The sequence below is a fragment of the Pyxicephalus adspersus genome, chromosome 1 (assembly GCF_032062135.1).
Source record: "Pyxicephalus adspersus chromosome 1, UCB_Pads_2.0, whole genome shotgun sequence".
Classification (NCBI taxonomy): domain Eukaryota; kingdom Metazoa; phylum Chordata; class Amphibia; order Anura; family Pyxicephalidae; genus Pyxicephalus; species Pyxicephalus adspersus.
The window spans coordinates 73,342,510-73,362,660 of NC_092858.1; the positions used below are offsets into that span (position 1 = coordinate 73,342,510).

The 20,151-nt window shown below is 35.5% G+C and overlaps 1 protein-coding gene across 1 annotated transcript in view; it reads right to left on the bottom strand.

Moving 5' to 3' along the window:
* Nucleotides 1-20,151, bottom strand: part of LOC140325724 (dystrophin-like) — a gene marked incomplete in the record, with an annotated part of 175,314 nt that overhangs the window by 28,951 nt on the left and 126,212 nt on the right. The window contains 1 exon segment of the mRNA XM_072403762.1: nt 14,101-14,276. Within this exon segment, the coding sequence (XP_072259863.1) occupies nt 14,101-14,276 (176 nt within the window).

A 20,151-nucleotide genomic window follows, 5' to 3' on the forward strand; every position in this document is an offset into this window, starting at 1 on the left:
AACACTGGAAGTCTAAGGGAAGGACAATTGTAACATGGGAATTTCCATGACAATAGATAAAATATTTTTTGATGACTCATTACATATACTGTCTCTTAGATGTTTATCTTCCACTTGTTATTTGTGTACTAGAACTTTGAACTCCAAGAACAAAATCCATCCAGGTGCAGATCATGGCTGTATGGAGAAATAAATATTAATGGGAGTCTCATCTACATCATAAGGAGAGACCTACCACATTGTGCTTGTCCATGAACCACAGGGAAAACCACCTATAGAACTGAAGAACTTGTTGTAATGGATCAAAAAAAGTGACCCTAGTTGGGAATCTCATTTATTTCAAGATGTCATTGAGATAGTAAATCACAGTCACAATAATAGAGGTGTCTCAGCACAGATCAAGGAGGGACAACCATTCATTCAGTGGAAAAAAATCAATGGCTAGAAAATGCAAGTTATGTTGAATTCAATTACAAAACTATGTAAGAATGGGCATTAAAATTTTTTAACAGTAATTGTAACACTGCAATAACTATAAATATCTTCATAAGAAATTTTGTCTACTTTTCTTTTTTCTGACTTTTAACAGCATTGAAAATCCTTTAGGAGCATTGGGTTTGTCTTATACTGGAAATAGAGGAGTATAGGAAGCAGAAACACTAAAACCCTTAAAAACAGTTGGCAGACATCTGGAAATCCTTCCTATTCCAGTCATTGGTTCAGCAGAAGAACAATCTGAAACACTGCATGAATCATCTCAGTGCAATTAGACCAAGGCTACCCAAACACACTACTGGTATATGCCTGGAAAGCTGCAGCCTCATTTGTAGTGGTGGTGGTTTGGTGTGGGTAAATTGCTACAGTGCTGCTTACTTGGACTGTCTGTCTGAACACAGCACAGGATTACAATACATTTACATAATCAAGTGTTTGTCTTTTATATTTGTTTACGTCCTAAAATGCAGCTAGAGTTGTTTAATTCTAAATATTAACATTTGTATTTGCTGTAAATATATATACGGTATGTATGTATATATATATATATATATATATATATATATATATATATATATATATATATATATATTTAGGTATATTTGATATTCATAATGTTATTTATAATTCTGTTTTACTGAATCTGTTGGACAGAATTTTCTAGCTTGTTGGACTAGCCCATATTTTGTTTATGAATGCTTTGGTACTGTTCACAACACAACACAATGATCACAAGCAGTGCTGGAATTCTCCTTTTTAATACAATTGCATAATAAGCTTCTGGTAAGCAAGAACAGCTTGTTCAAAAAATGTAATCAGTGTTTTTGTGCTACATGTAGATGCAATATAGTTAAGGTAAATAGACACTAGATGGTGCACAAAGCTTATATCTGCTTGTTTTACTCTTAACAGGATGGTGTTTTCAGGGCATACATTCCACACACAAACAATTATATTATTTTTCAATATATTTTTAAAATGTGGTGGTTTATACAGGTTCAACTAAAAAAACATGTATAGCATTATACTGTGTATATCAAATTTCATACTAGAATAGATTTGTTTAATGGGGGTATTATAAACCTTAAATGTAGTACCAGCTATGATGTCTACTTATCAATCTAGGAAAACGTAAAGTAGAGAGAGTTCCTTTACAGACTACAATATTTTTAGAACATTTATGATGTTTTTAAAGTACCATTTCCCACATGGAAGGTAAATTTCACTCCATTCATATTGCTATCAGGATCTGGAACCCAACTAAACAGTAACTTGAAGACCATATACATTTTGGACCTTAAATTATAATACATTGCATTTATGGTAAAGCTAACCATTACCCAGTTGAGATATTTATTCTCCTGCAGTTAGCTCTGTAAACTACTAATTATTTCCTAGTAACATGTTGTAGGTGCTTGAGATGAATATACTCCATTTTAAACCAAATTAGTAGCCAAATGTTGTTGCTGCTTCGGCAAATGCGGCTGGGCAGTATTGCATTCTGGTCACAAGTTTTTATTCTATGGCTAGACTTTACCAATACAAATTATATCTCTGACAATTTCTAAACAAACAATAAAGTAGCCAATAGCAATGCAATCAGTAACTTTTAAGAAAAAAAGGACAGGGAATGAATTAAGGAAACCATCAGGAAGCTGAAACATTCCAGCAAAAAGGGGAAGCACTAAATATCATATACATAACAATTAAATTGGATCTCAAGTTATTTAGTCCAGGTCTTGACTCAACAGGGATTGTCCTTTAATCACCCATACAAACTATTATGCTGAACTTTATTGGATTATCTAAAAAATACTGACAAGGTTTGCTTTCTGTGGTTCATCCTAATATGTCATTCAGTGCAGAATGCATTGATATGGAACTGCAATCTCAAGTCATCAGGTAGGTAGGTAGGTAGGTTTATAGCTTGGGAATGAATTATGAGGTTTGAAAATTTCTCTTCTTGAACTTCAAGCTGTTGATCCTCCACAGTTTGTGCTAAATGATATGGTACTTCAAGTGGGTAAACAAGGTCTACTGTGTACCTCAATAGGCCTTACAGCCCATGTGTATATTGGCAACAGCAAAGGGCAACTGCACCAGATGGCTACCAATCAATAGGAACGCTGCTCGTTGTATACCTTAAAAACAGCCCTGTAGACATTGTTTACCCTGGCAACCATGCAGATGACACCAGTTTCATGATTGACATGAATGAAGGTAGAGTACATGAACCTGGGATCGGCCCATTATTTACATATTCAGCTTCTAGAAAATTGTTGGCTTTTTAGTGCTTTATACTTTTCAATTAGTTTGGTTCCAGCTTATAAAAATAATAATTTAAAAAGCTTTGCATATTATCTTCTTTTTATCATCCATGAAACAAGCTTGTCTTTTACCTTCTGTTAATTACACACTACCAATGGTGCACATAATATCTGAAACACCAAGTAATTCATGCTGTTCCCTTGATAATAAGGATTTACATTTTCTGATGAATCACTCCATTGTTATCTATTGGGTATATTTTTCTTTTTTCTATAAAGTACATCTTTTGAAATCATTATTAATCAGATTAAGTTTAGATGTGTCTTTCTGATGCTCCAGCTGCTGTAGTATTGGCAACCATGATACATCCTGCCATGCAGGAGCGTGCATGTGTTTGAGGTTAAGAAGGATCCTGATAAATCAGTTCATTATCTGCACATCTGTTGCCACATTTTACTTGTAGATATACAGTAAAAATGTATCAAAGATGGAATGGGACATTTTAATTAAACACCAATACCACTTTACGTTTAGTCATTGTGAAGGTAAAGGCTATAACTCATAAAGCCGCAGATGACTTGAAGAGTGATGAGGATTTATTGCTAGTATAAACACCTCAATGAGTGTGAACAAGCTGTATCCTAATGTGAACTCTCAAACTGTACCGGAAATTGAAAATGCATCTCAAGATATTAAACGTTTAAATTTCCTATGATGACATCTATAAAATGACTACTTTAAGAAGCAAAAACCACATGAAAAACATTTTGGCACTTACATTTAGATCAAAATTTTCAAGCAATCAGTCACTTTATTGCTCATGATCGATCACTACTGCTGTGACACTTACCACATATCAGGGCTATTTCACAGAGAAGGTAGACCCATCATTCATGATCATATACTACTATATTTGTGCATAATGGTGGCAGGTCCACAAATTCAATCCTATTTAGGTGTGAGTTTGATGTCACATATCTAACTGCCTCACTTCCAGTTTATATAATCATTTTCCTACCATATGTATTGCAATACATTATGGCTACCTTACAAGTATCATGTGTCAAAATGGTTACTATATTTTCTAATATATCCTGGCTCCTATGTAGAGCAATGTTGCTTTTTTTTCTTTATTTCTTAGATTTTTATTATACTTACATGATAGAGCTATGTCCATGTTTACATTATATGATTTATGAGAGTATGCTTTTTATTATAAGCTTTGTTCTTACTGATTGACCAATAATCTTTAATTTTTTCATGACTGCATGCTTACTATAAAATTATACAACATACAGCCATCCTATAAATCTTTGTAAAATTCCTAATAAAAAGTGATTACATATAAAAAGTACAGGTGTGACAGTTTGGTGACTCCATACTGATTGTGAGAAATTTGGGCTGGAGTATTGCTTGTACAAATATGACACTTTTTTGTTATTTTTTTTAATCTAACAAATAAACAACTTTTAAAGACACACTCTTTTCTTGCTATATGGCAAATAGACATGATTAAATCAGGTAAATCCCAAAGTCATTTTTTATTTGCATAAAGCCCTTTCTGATTTTGAGAGATTCACACAATTTAGAAATTCAGCCAATCTTGATCAGACTGGCCTATAAAATTAGATAAATCTTTTATTTTTCAATATATTTGAATATAACAAAAATTAATAATAGTAATATAAAATATTATTATAAATATAATATTAATAGAAAAAAATTGCTAGCACATGAATTTGTGTAAGAAAATGAACACAGGCTTATTTATCTAAATTTAGTTTGCAAAGTGAACATATACTTTTTAACATGAACATTCACTTTGCTAGGTGAACAGCCTAATCTAGGTATTTAGTCAATTTATCGTAACATCACCATCCTTTCCAACGATAAGAACCGCACGATGCATGAACGAGTGCTGTACATACAGCACCGTTCTGCTCTATGGGGGGGGGGGGAGCGATGAAGCGGCACCCTGCTGCGCGCTCTCCCTCTTCCCTTGAATTAGGATCGCTCGTCGCCAGGATGGATCCACGGACGATGAACGACTGTACACACGCCAGATTCTCGCCCGATATCCGCCCAAAGCCGATCATCAGGCGAGAAAAACTTGACGTGTGTACCTAGCTTTTGACTTTCCTACTTTCTCTGCTTTTCTTTTTCTGTCTTCAGTCTCTTTCAGATGCCTACTACTAGTGTTGGTCGAATAGCTCACTATTCGATTCGTCAGCTATTTGCTCGAATAGAGCAAAATTATTCGGGTGGTCGAATGTCAAAGTCGAACACCATTAAAGTCAATAAGAGGAAAAATATGGGTTTTATTCAGCACTGTGTAGAGCTTCTACAGCCTCCAAACAGATGTGAAAAGATACATTATAAAAAGATACATAAAAAAGATACATTGTAAAAAAGATACTTTGTAAAAGGATACATCAAAAGGATACATAATAAAAAGATACATAACACTATTACATTACCCTGTACTTCACCTGTCACATCAATATTAGGCTAAAGCTAGGTACACACTTCCAATAATTATTGTTAGAAAACGAACGATTACGACCGATCAAGGATTATGCACGATTATACTTGAACAATCATATTGTGCATAATTCTGTACATGCTGTAAGAATATGATCGTTCAAATATAATCCACCAACAGTGTCCACACGCTAGATACAATCGTTTGAACGATGCAGGGAGGGACATGTAAAGGAGAAAGTGTACCGCAGAAACATGCGCGATCACTGAATGATCGTACACACGATAGATAGTGAAAGATCGTCCGCCAATCAGATCCAACACATACAAATTAAATTCATTTACTAATAATTTTAATTTTTTTTTTGAACTTTTTTTTTTCCTAAATTTTTGCAGTCGAACCCCATGTTTTTCGGGTTGGGTCTATCCGAATTCGAACAGCCATATTCAGGTCGAATATAAGAACAACCCGAATTCGAACATCAACACTACTTACTACACCACATACAGTGCAAAATCACAAAAGACTTTTTATTCTTCAGTATACTCTATTATATCTATGTTATCATAACAACAGGTCTTTGCTATTACGTATTGATTTGCAAGATTACATTTACGCACAGTTGGTAATTGTCACAACCGGAACAGAGGAACCTTTACTTCAGATGTATATCCAAATGATCAGGCTAATTATATTACCATTTCCTACTTTGTTTACTTCCTAAATGTACAACCAGGTGGTTATATTATTGTATGATCCTCCAGCATTTTCTACAAATGAATATTATTATTTTTCATTGTTTATCTTGTTCATTGTCATTATCATTTTTTTTTTTAACTTTATGACATATATTTCAGTAGTCTTTCAGTGGTCTAGAGCTACTTTGATTTGCCTTTTGCTAATTTTTTAACTCTGCTATCAGTTTTTAGGATGTGTAAGCACTACAGTATAAATCATATTAGCAAACCTAGGTCTTTCTGAACTGCCAGCTTTATAAGTGCTGCAACAGCAATCACTTAGGGTACAGGTATGGACAATTTTCAGCCAGCACACAGTATTTAAAACAGGCTGTAATAAAAGCTGTTCATCCAATGTTGTGTCTCTGATAAATGTATGTATCTATCAGTAGAAAAAGGAAGTCGCTTTGTCTTTGGCATGCTTTAAGCACAAGTGATTAATCATGATCCCCTAGGATTAATCATGATCCCCTAGGATCCTCTATAGCAGGGGTCAGCAAACTTTTTTGGCCACTAAACCATTTCAGGGACGGGCAGAAGGACACTAGGCCAGACTCTGAGTCCCACCTTAATGGCTCTGCCCATCACCAGGAAATGCCCCCTGAAGTGAAATCCCTCTCCTCCGTATGCATTGCGGAGGAAAGTGATTTATCTTCAGGGGCGTTCCCTATTTACCCTGGCCGCGGAAGTATCAGGCCTGCCGCAGTAAATAGGGGGGCCACAGCAAGAAGGAGCCCCCGGCCGCTCTGGCGCCGGTAGTTCCTAACACCCCCTGGCTGATCTGCACAGCTCCAGAGCCGCGCTTGCACTTGCAAGTAGACTAAAGTATATTTGTACACTTCAATATTCAGTATGTCCTCCCCCATCCCCCTAACACATTATGCACACAATGGGCCTGATTTAAAGCTCCCCAAGTTTGAAAAAGATAGACTAACATGGGTGAACCTGGGTGATCCAAAAAAAACACAGAAAGAATCTGGTGCAGAATTGAAAACATTTGACAAATAGTAGCAAATGATTTTAGGAAATCCATTCCAGGTTGAAGAGCTTTAACAAATTAGCTTCATTATTGTAGAACAAGTGTCATAACTCCATACTTATTATTTGTTAAAAAGTATGTATTGTAGCAGTAATAGTTGAGGCAGGATGGAACCCTAGACAAAGCCACTCCCACCCCACTCCTATTCCATTATTAGGAATTAGGCTTAGCACTGAAATGTTGTCCCATCTGCACAGTCTGAGCTAGCAAGTTAATGTGTGTTCGGACCAAGTATAATCTGCATCTAGAGTCTGTATTATGTATGCAATGTGTAAGTTGAATTTGTGAGGCCATACTGTGTGGTTGGGTAAAAGGTTATCCTTTATGACAACTGTGAATGTAGTAAAATATTTCAACCTCAGTGTTAAATAATTTACCCTTTTAGAAATCAGCAAGGAAACTAATCGTGTTTCTGACGGCAATGAATTGTTCATATAATAACAATGAATATTTTAGAGGCATCTTCTTTTGTAAACATGAGTTATTGTTTGGAGCTGACATTGTGTTGAGACCATCCTAACAGTGTGTGCTGTCAAAATGCATTAACATGTTATTCAATTTGATTGTAAAACCAACATTCTCCTTGTCTGAAACAATGGCTTGTCATATTTGATCATGCATATCTTTGCTCTTTGGATAAATGTCAACATTGAGTGTATCCTGATTCACAGTTCAGCACCTATGCCAGACCATCAGTTATTATTGCGGTTTACTTTCCTAATCTTCAAGAACGCTTCTGCATCTCAAAGACTTTACTATCTTTATGTATGTGTGATCACATTATCATATGGTGTTGGCTGACTTATTTTCTTATACTGGGCAGTCTTCAAAACCAATAAAGCCAACAATATTAGCTACAAATTAGCCAATGCCAAACTAAAGGAATTATATTGCTTGCATTTTCCTTCTTGTTGTAGAATAAATGTTATGATTATTTATAGATACATGTTACATAATCAAATCTGATTATGGTAATTATGTTATCCTTTAGATTAGCATACTTTCTTATGATTATGTAGATTTTTCATGCTTTCAAGATAAATATGGCCTCATTATCATCTCTCAACCTGCATAGTTTGTTACTATCATAATAACAGACTTTAATTATGTCTGGGATAAGACTATCTATATAATGGCTATGTTTACCATTAGACACCCATTCATTATGTGTAGGAAGGTGTAGAACCAGGTGTATCTATAGCCTTTTTGCTCCTAGTGGTAAGAAAATAACCACCTGTAATGGGTATGTGCAACATGGAAAATGTGCAACCCACTTTCAAGGCAGATAGAAGATACACAAATTAATGCAGCTTTGTTATAGTTGCATACATTATTAAAATTATTTTTTGAAGTGAATAGTGCAAGAACCTACATTTTAATAGGTATCTTACGTTCCTGTACAGCAGGGCTAAAATGTAAGAGAAAAAGATCCTAATATACTTATTCAGTCACCAGTACAGTAAATTTTAAAATGTTTGTTGAGCCATGTAACCACAATATACATTATACGTAACAAGCCTCATAAATGAACAAAATGACATAGTTACTTACTAATAAACAATGATAATATTAATAAAACAATCTGCAAATATGGTTTGACAACAATCAGTGAAAGGTTCTAAGGGGAAGTTTTCTTTGCTTGGAGATTTATATATTAAAAAGCATATATTACATATTGCTACATGGACATTTAAAAGAAAATCTGAAAAAAGGCCCATTTGTGGATATAAAATGGACACCAGTCCTTACCCTCTCTCCCACCCCCAGGGGTGTTAAATTGACTGAGCACTGTGTGTATATTTATTGTAAATCTGTTTAACCAATGTCTCCACACTGCCTGTTTTTGTTTATATAAAGCCAAGGTGCAGCCATTGGTGCTTTGGAGCAATGACAAATCCAGACACAGGGAAGGTCACCTTTGGGTGCATAGTAAGCTCATGGGGGATTATGAGATTTCTATCTCAGAAATAAACATATTTAAGCTTAGTAAAATTGTAATGTAATTTAGTAGTGTATGTGTTGGTGCATTACTTTTTGTTAAATATGCATGGAATTCAATTTAGAAATAGGAAACAGAAGCATATGAAAGAAAAATGTGTTTATTGTCCTTCATATCAAGCACAGAAGGTCAAGGACACCAACATTTTTCATTAATATAGTGGATGTTTGTGAATGTCTTTGTTTCAAGGGTATTATTATTTAGTTTACTCCAAAAAATTTGCACTATGCATGTGGTAATAATATTAAAAAAAACTGCAGTTTCTCTAAATTCACATTACTCAAGGGGTTATTGACTTGACCTTTCATTTCAATGTCTTACTCAAAGATGAATAATAATGAATTAAAAATAATATATATTGTATGGAGAAAAAAGTTAAGGCCCTTTTTGTATTGGTAAAGTATTGGTTTTATAAGCAAAATATCAAAATTATAATAATGTGCAGATATTTATTTTATTATAATTACTTTTCCATATTTTATTTTAATTTGGATATTATTAAGTTTGTTTAACACTGGACTTGATTATAAATATTTCAAAGAGCTCAGGATATAAGGTGCAGATGGGATAATTTTTTTCAGGTTTAAAGCTTGTTACCTAGATTAACATACAGCTTAAAGCTCCATAAAAGCTTTGAAACTAGTATAGAATATTTTTATTTCAGCCAGGTAACTTATGTTTTATTTATCTTTGGTATTGGCCAAGTCAGAAATTACACACCTGTCACTTCCTTAAAGCCACAGCCAACTTTTAGAGAACCAGAAAATGCTTTTCTTTTCCTGAGTGGGAGAGACTAGCTGTGGTAAAACTTGGAAGCAGCGAGTCCTCGGATGACATGACAGCGTTATCTCATAGGGACCAACACCAGAGATACCAGCTGCAACTTGCAGCCCACTGTCAATTAGTTAGCTCACTTAGTGCACTGTACCACTGATTTTGGAGAAGGGGGAATAGTTCTTTTTCTGTCCCATGAATTGCCATAAAACTAGGTTGTATGTTTTTGTACTAAATGCTGTTTGTATAATTAACCTTGACTAAGTGACTGTAACAAGTGGAAAATCATAAGAAGCCTATTCTCCCCATTGGGCTACTGGAACTAAATGTAGCACACGGGGTCATATATTTGATAAGTTTATGCTGACTCAAATAATTTGTGTGGCATGATTTCCTAAAGCCTTTCTAAAGACTAAGGTGTTTGTTGTAGAAAACAGTACATACTCTTGGGCGTGATTAAATGTTTTTAATCCTGGACCAGATCTATTCCAGGTTTGTTGGATCACCCAGGTTCTCCAATGATGGTCTATCTTCTCCAGTCTTGAAGAACTTTAGTTAATCAGGCTCAATATATTTAGTTAAAATTCAACAAACTAAGATATTTTGCACAAAAAAGTGATTGAATATACAAAGAACATGATCTACCACATGTGCATTGGGAAATGCTCAATATTTGTGAATTTGAGTGAACACCTTACACCCCCATATTTTGTCAATTAAATGCTAATCACCGATTTTGTAAAGTCAGGCCCGCTGTGTGTATATTGTGTTTAGATCTTGTCTAGGGTGGGAGTTTAGGAGCCAAAGTTTTGATGGGGAGGCAATAATTTGTAGTCATGCCCTTGTTAATATATGCCACAAAGAATAATTCAATCATAGGTAGCCTGCTATATTATGTTATGTTGTAATGTATAGTGCAAATGTTTAAATTTGTGTACATTTTGGGGAGTTTCTTAGCAAAAGGTTGCATACTGTAATTGAAAGATGAAAAATAAAAAGGGAATCATTGTCATGATGTAAATGTAAACATTGTCAACCTCCATTAGTTATTTTCTGTATTAGGACTTAATACAATTAGGACTTAAAATGACCAGACTGATCAATGTGGTTTACATTATAAATGCTTACGTTGACATTTGGGATTTTGTAATATATGAAACTCATCTCTTTCCACATACAATATGTTAACAAGACTTTGTATGAGAATTCGGTATTCAAAAAACCTCACAGTTTATTGTCTAACACCATTTGCAGTTATTTTCTTATATTTCTAAAGTGGCATCATAATATACAGTATACAACAAAAACAGTACAAGATATTTCATAGGAGAAAATAATACTGCCCAACTGAGCTGAGAAACTAAGAAGTAGGTACGCCTAGTGTACATCAGGTACAAAAAGATGGCTGTCTGAGAAGGTATGGGGGCTTGTTTAAACATGAGAGTCTTGGAGTCATGTGTGGGAAGAGGTTTTTAGTAGCCTCTGGCATTCTCACGAAAATTTCCTCAAACTTCTGATGGGTCTGCAAAATTTCGGCAAACTGATTTCAAGGACCCATTAGAAGATTCAGGAAATCATTGTCTGTGATCCCAGGGCACTAGAGGTTAATTACCCTCTAGTTCCCCAGGATCGCAGTGGTTTCTCAGGGCTGCATTCATTCATGCAGCCCTGGGAATCCTCCTGTTTGCGATCCCTGGGCACTAGAGGTTTATTAACCTCTAGTGCTCTGGGATCGCAGTGGATTTTCAGGGCTGAATTCATTCATGCAGCCCTGAGAATCCTGTGTGCGTCTCCCCATTCAAAACCTCTAGTGCTTTCTGATTTGCTGAGGAAAGCTTTCAGAAAGCGCTAGAGACTTGTCCCCATGGCAGTGGCTGCATTCATTGATCAGCACAGTCCGCCCTTTTATTTTTTAATTAAAATTCGATCTCGATCATCGAATATACACCGGCCGTTCTCGCTTACAATTTTGGTAAGCGAGAGCGGACGAGTTCGCCGCAAGATTGAGTTTTAAAAACTTCCCTAGTTTTGAGTAGGGAGACCATTATTAGGTCAATGAAGTAGTGAGGGGTAGCTATGGATGTATGGATGAAAGTTAGAAGTCTAAGTGGGACAGGACTTATGGAGTAATTTAAATTCAAACAATAGTAGCTTGAATATGATTCTGAAAAGATAAAATGGAAGCCAAATGCAATATTTAAAAAGAGAAGCAGCTTTTATTATTTAATGTATCTCTACAGACCCATCACTCCACTGTTTAGGTAGTTGTTCCATGTCACTACATGCCACTTTACCTTTGCACACTTTCCATATGCTATATCATATGTTACTCTAGACTTATCATTCCATCTCAATATCCACTCATTACCTTTTCTAAATCAAAGCCAGACCATAGTCTTACACCCTTCTTTTTCAGCATCACCCGTCACCCCTTCTTTATCAATTTCACCAATGCTGTTTCAGCATACCTTAGCACCCCACCTTCTTTATGCCACCTTACAATCTCATTGCTGCTCTTCCAAAATCCCTCATTACACCTTATTGCATGCACCTTCATTATACCTTCTCTGGAATCCTTCATTATTTCTTGTTCTCCATGTTTCCCCACATTCTGATTGCTACTTCTGTATCATTCCTTAGCAACTCTTCTTCTCTATGGAATTTCACAGTTTTAATATTCTCAATTATATTCCACAAAATTACTGCTCCTTCTTCAGCTTCCCAGAGGGCAACTTCTTTTACATGTCTTCCACATCTTATTTCTCCTTTCTTTTGCTCTCCACACACCAAGCAACTTTAAAGTTGTATTGTAAGTTGTTACACCACAGTCTCTGTGTTTTTTTATCTCTTTCTTTCTTCTCCAGAATTCCTCAACACCTTTTCATTCCCTTCATAAGCCTGCTGTTCCTTCTCTGTCATCCCTCACCTTATATTTTTCTTCTAATTACCTGAGCACCATTTCTTATATGTATATGAATATTTCATATTCTAATTGCTTTCTTCGGTATCCTTAAATAGTAATTTTATGTTACATCACAATCCTAATGTTCCCTTTTCTACCCCTTTATTTTCAGATTTTTTAGTTTTTTTTTTTTACAGACTCACTAATCCTTTTCAAGCATTCTTCATTCCCCACTTTTTTCTCCACCTTATTCCACAATTCAATCACTCATTTTCCAATCCTCCTCAACACCATTTTTTTCTATTCAGTTAGATTACAATTTTTTAATTCCAGCATCCCTTACTCCCCCTGCTATCCGCATGTCAATGTTAGCACTGTCTTCTGCTTTTGTGTTGCCCCTTCTTCACAGGCTGTAATGAAACTTCTATCCTGTGTCTGTGCTTATATTTGTAATTTCTTTTCTACGCCTTTACATTGCCTGTTCACTTAGTTCCAGGGAGTTTTAAAGGTATACTCCTTGTCGATGGTCTTTCTTCTCTATGTAGAATGTAATAATTTTCATGTATATGCCTCTTTGACTCCTGTTTTCCCATTAGCATTTCCTGAGCCTTCAGTCTATGTTGTTCTTGCTGTCTATTTCTCTGCAAATATTGAGTAAACAATATTGACTCTGCACTACTTATTCACAAGTAGTGGTCTCAGTAGCATCTCAGCATATTTTCATCTAAACTCCATTTTCTCTCAAGAATATGTACCCATTTCCAAAATGGCTCCCTGTATGAACATGCACACATTTGCTAGTAAAATATCTATAAAAAAAAACTATAAAATCCCACTAATACATTTAACAACATAGATAAGACAACTGCATCATATACACAGTTAGATGTAGAGGTGGCAAAAATATTCTTCTATAAATGATGCTAATGGGACAGTTAGGGCTACATAAATGTGTTCTTGATTGGATGCAGCCAAATAATCTATCTAAACAGATATAATATATCACAAATAAACTTCTTTTACAGGACTTTATTAATGGGTGCATTCTTCTGTAATGATGATAGCTGCATACTGCTACACTCTTTTTATCAAACTGGGGTAAACAGCAACATGATACACAATATGCAGTGACCTATAGGAACCAGATTTCCAGTAACAGTGGTGAAATCAGTGAATTGTGTGTTATAAATTACCGGATTTTCTAAAATGCTTGTTCTACAATTATTATGCCTACACATCCCTGCTCATAGGTCAATACGGACACTACCTATGGTCTTTATTTCCACAGTGGACTATGCTGCTGGTGTGTGTGTCCCCTACAATTTTCTTTTACACAGCAGAAATCTGTTTTGGAAATAGCCTTGTGTGTTTATTTCCTCAGGTGTGCAATAGCCATTTTCTCACCTCTTCCTAAGTTCTGATTCCACAAGGATCTGTCTTTTCTTCTGAGGGGGAGGCGGCGGGAGTTCGTCCTTACCATGCTTAACAAGAATTTGCTCCCTGGTGGTCACCATAGTTACAGTTTCCATTACAGTTGTCTGTGTTAGTGATGTCTGAGTGGTGGTGACAGCCTGTGAAATCTGTGAAAAGTATTGAGACAGAGGTCACACAATATTCTAGAGACTTCAGAGAAGACTGTTTGGAGTGTCAATAGAAAATAATGAGAAACTGCTCTTTGTATGATCAAAGTATGGCCTCTAGAGCACAATAATACTAAAGGGAACATACAAGCACGTAGTTCCGTCTGGCTCAAATAATGTCAATCTTACATCTAGAGAAATACACTTTTGATAAAATGGTTTTGTTTTACACTATAAATCATGTCAGCTTCATTTTTCAGTGGATGACTTACATTAGGTATGACTGTGCATTTACAGAAAGTATACAGTTTTTACAAAAAATGGACACAACTAGGTTTATTTGATAAAACAAAGCAAAATACATGGACTATGTAAGAAAAATCTGTTTCCCAGTATAAAAAATTCCTTGCATAAGGTATATTAATGGCCAAAACACTTCTTCTAGTTTTGAACCTTTGAACCTTCTAGTTTTGAGTAGGAGAGGGTTATACTCCCTGTCAGTTCAATATTGGCTTTGTTTGATCTTTAAATTTACCGCCCTGAGGATGAAACCCGAAATAGGAGCCAATGTTTCCTAAGTGAGAAGAAATCCCTCTATCAGACAGATGTCAGTGGAATAGGTGTCCCAATTGGAAGATTTGTCCTCACTTATTTTGGTAACAATGCTCATCTGGATAAACAAAGAAGGTGACTTTCTCCATTAAGGATGCAGACAGCAGTTAAAACTTGACATGTAATTTAACTCTACCACTATAGATACACTTGAACTACTTTGACTTCTGTAAACTAGAAAGCCTTTGGTTGTTGTGAGGTATTGCACTTATAATCCGTTAACGCTGCACTAAAGAAGCAATACACATTAGAGATTCATTGATTTGCTGGGCCATTACATTCTCTCAATTAGGTTTTTCTAGAACAAGTATGACTAAATTGGCTTCATTGAGAGCAATGAGGGCTGGGTTGAAAGCTAGGGATGAGCTTGCGAAATATTTAATTTCAATCTTGCGGAGAATCTGGCCTTTCTTGCTTACAGAATTGTGATTCACCACAAGGTCGTGTTCTCCCCAAACTCAAATGAACTCTCAATGGAGAAATTGAGAGTTCACCTGCAGTGACAGCTAATTGGAGCGCGTGCCTCCAATAAGCTGTGACTGCAAGTTCCCACGCTCCCCGGGCTGTACTTATCAGCCCGGTGACTGTGGGAACTGAACTCAGATGAACTCTCAATTGAAAAACTCTAGTGAGAGTTCGCCTGCAGTCACAGCTGCAGGTTCCCATGCTCCCTGGGCTGTACTTATCAACCCAGGGAGCGTGGGAACTGAAATCCGATGAACTTGCAATGGAGAAACTCCATTGAGAGTTCGCCTGCAGTTACAGCTAATTGGAAGCACTCGCGTGCCTCCAATAAGCTGTGACTGCAAGTTCCCACACTCCCCGGGCTGTACTTATCAGTCCAGTGACCCTGGGAACTGAACTCAGATGAACTCCCACGATGTTCCCACGGTCACCGGGATGTGCTTATCATTGATTACAATGATAAGTACAGCCCAGTGACCGTGGGAACCGCAGTCACAGCTGATTGGAGGCAAGCGAGTGCTTGTGTCAGAGGCATTCTCACTCATCCCTAGTCAAAGCTAGGAAATGTTTAAAAGAGATCTAATAACTAAAATGAATAATAATTTAAATATATAGTGCAAACATTTGAAACAAACATTGTTAAAGGTTTTGAAAGTCATGGCTAATATTTCCAGAAATAAGAACATCATTATTGGGTAGCAGCAAAGGTCTAGCATCATTGGTAAATCTCCACAACAAGGCTCGGAACCCTTACACTTTGCAGAAGAATAAACAGGATGAATATAGTCGTGATAAACAAAAAAACAGCTTTAGCACAAAACAAACTAAGTCAGGCATCATCACACCGATCAGCTATGTCTTTGACTACCTACAATGCCTTTTATGAAAAGTTAACATTTGAAAGTGATATAACTGTGGTTTTTTCCTGTTTCTTTGTCGCTGCCCATACCAGCTGGTGACGAGGCAAAGTAGAGTGGAAAAGAGATAGCCAGGTTTTTGACTACAGGCGTTAATTTAGTTATATAAAAAAAGTATCTTATGATAGGCTTCTGCAAAGGCAAGGCAAGGAAAAAGTACAGGTACCTGAAAATTCTTTCTGTAACATATAAATGCACTTAAAGATTAGAAACTATTGTACTTAGTTACTTGTTTTTAGACATTATGGTTGCTTACAATTATACACCCATTTAAGTGAACAGTAGTTTTACTTATAAATTCTCAAGATGTTTTATACATTAAGCATTTAAGTGGTTACAGTTGTTTCTTTAAGCATTGCTTTTGAGTGTTTTGTACATACTTCAAATTTGTAATAATATATCAGAATAAATTAGACATTTGGCATTATTAGTTTATTATAGGAATTGTTTACATAGATATGCCAAGAAATCAGCTTTGTGAAAGGTTAATTACAGTGTGAAGATTTAGAAAACAGTGAATGCTTTTGTGTAGACAGCCATATTCTTTTAACAGTTATTAATAGGCTTCAATGCCAAACAGAAAAAAAGTCATGCTTTAGAGGATAATTTCTAAACATCTTATACATGTGCACAGACACATTTTTTTTTGTTGGAGTGTTAAGCTACAAGCTGAGAATATTGTCTACCGTGATAATGGAAGTTTAATTATTTACTGCTTAGAATGCTTTACATGCTACATGTTAAGAGAATGCTCCTACTCTTTAAGTTGAACTAAATTCACCTGTTCTCACTCCATCGCTGACACCAGCTTCACCCAGTCTTCTTCCAACTTTAGGTCCTTGGCCATCTTGATTGCATGCACGTGGGGGTACATTCATTTGCACATGCACCTTTTGAGCAGGCAGGTAAATTTGTTTTATTGAAGAAGGAACATAACATGTCCCTCCTGCAATAAAGAGCTGACTGCTCACAAATTTTCTTTTAAAAGTTTAGTTATTGTTTAAAATATATATTTTGTTTACACCATGCATATAAAACATAGGAGCTAAAACTGTAAATGGCCAATACTTACTAGGGGAATTCTTAGCGCAAAGATTCTTAATTTTTTCCCATTGTGTCCCTTTTGTTATTACTCAAGGAACTTCTAACACCCAAATCTAATTAAATAAAAGAACACTACTATTCTCTTAGGTATCCCAAAAGGAGAATGTAATATTTATCTACTTTCCTTTTCTGCTGCAAAAAACTAATTGTTACACTATAGACAAAAAATGTCAGTGCTATTCTTTAAAATACTAGGTCACAATATATGTGATTTTGCCAAAGGAAAAAGTAATTAGTCTGATAATTTTTTGTACACATCAGTATAGCTGACACTTAAAATTGCGGACAGAAGTAACAGCCAAGCAGCCATGAAACAATATGTACTAAAACACAGTGGATGTATTTTTCAAGTGTTTTGGTTCTGTGATAAGAACTTGCTGTCTATAAGCACCTAACAAAGAACTATGTAAATACAAAGGTATTTTTTATTTCTTTCACATGCAAAGTCTAACCCCCGATGAACCAAATACCTGTGTTAAGATAAACAAAAACTAAAGCTATTACAATAAATTTAAATATGGGTAAAATACATGAACTTCATCTAAGCAAGTGTTTCATCCTGTCCTTTCCTTTTATATATTTGTAATGCAAATGTGTTTCACAGGCCAATTGGTAGAAAATAATTTATAGAAACAGCCTAATAAACCAATCAGTTTTTTTGCAAAGGTCATATGCTAACAAGGAATATGCTGATTGAAGGAGAGAAATAAATGACAGAGATTAGGTCAATATTAACTGTATACTGCTTCTCCTTTAACTTTAATGTAAGCATGGCCACAATTGGGCAGGAGACAAGGGATACTCCTGTATCAGGCTCTGATCAGAAGAGCATGGCTTCTGCAATGCTAAAACTTTTAAACATGAAGGACCCGGTAAGTTTACCTAGCATGGAGCCCAGACATTTCTGATGGTGGCTCCTGTAATCATAGTTTTGTAAACCAAATGTTTTTCATAGAAGCCAAGCTGTGTAAATCAGAGACATTCATCCTTCTTGCAGAGCCTAGTATTAAGCTACCGTCAGAGCTACATTTTGCATTATTACAGCTGAAATGGGACCAAGTAATCCAAAGGTCTTAAAATTGGACAGCATTCTACGCTAGTTGCCCATTATGTTCAGTGCATACTCAGAAATCCCACCACATATATTTAGAAAATTGTAAAATGTAAATATTCTTAATATAGTACATTACTTAATTAACTGTGCATGTAAATGGAGAACTTGACATTAGTAGAACATTTTAAATGTCAATAGCGTGCTTAGCTAAAGGTTTATTTTAGGAGCTACTGTTCTGTTATTTCAACTTACATTGCCACTGTTATTTGTACCCTATTAAAGGTAAATAAATATCCTTGCTCATAATAGGATGCTATACACAGCACAGGCTTTTACATATCATTCCACCTCCTGACAGAGCAGCATTCACGCTATATTTCCTGATCTGTTCTGATCCGATATTATTGGTGGTTAGAGGATTCTAGAGAACATTTGCGCAAAGTAATTTGCAGAAGTATGCTATTCAAAACATCTTCCAGATTTCCTGGTGAATAATTAAAACAGAATATTATTTTCCTTTATATAAATGAAGTTACTATACCCCCACAAATAGACCTGCTTTTTTATGGTAGTGTTACATGGGAGTGTTACATTATTCCCTTCTTTATGTTATGATTATTTAGAAACAGCCTATATACCCTTTTTGAAATGCAGAAAACCAATCATTCAGTTATTCCTGAAAGTTACATCAAACTAGCAACAATATTTTTTTTTATTCAAGATATACTCAAGTAGCATATTTTTCTTGTGCCACATTTTACCAATTAGTTTGCAAAAGACTAACAAATTCACCTATCCAAATGTGATTTTGATGCTGCAATAGCACATGAAGCAGGACTTTCACCATGAACAACAATAAAAAAAATAAACATCCTACTTAAGATAATATTAAAAATTGTCTTTTGCTGAAATTTTCATCTCCCACATTTCAGAGATTTTTTATCTAGTACTCGTTCCTATCCCTATAGTTCCTTAGTCTGACAGCCATTATTATTCAACCAACTTCCTCTGAGTCCAGGTCATCAACGAAAATAAATGCTTTTGAGGCTGATGTTTATAATGCAGTGAATGTGACTTTGACTAAACTTTCATTGCTAGTAAATAAGTCACTGCCATTTATTAAACACACACCTGGAAAATTCACCTGCATTAAATGTTTGGTAATGCCAGATTCACTGCTTTAGGTTGTGATGGAAGCATCCATACCCCCTATACTATGTACTAATTTCAGGGAGGTGAATAAGAGACTAGGTGTATCTTCACTGTCCTGGAACTAGTATGTGGCATGAGGAAGGAGCTTCTATCAGTGACCTATCACACCAATGTTTAAATTCCGGACAGATTGCCTTTACTGGATATATCTATTGTATAAAGAACAGTATTTTGTCCAGAAATTTACAGTTTTAGTCCATTATAAATTAATTTGAATAACCCTGAAAACAGGCAATACCAGTTTTTGGATTGACCAAAAGAAACATGAATCTTTTAATATTTGGGAATCATTTCAGTCCTGTTGTTTAAATACAATATATGCATTAAATGTTTTACCGAAATGCACTCCAGAAATAACTATCTCACATTAACATTGCTCACAGGAATACTGGAAGAAAATGCATGCAGATTTTCTAGCCATTGGGTGAAATGTGCAGGAAGACACAAACTACCATTGTGTTAATTTACTTTGTTTTTGTTTTATCATCATTGAACTAGAAGAATTCAGATT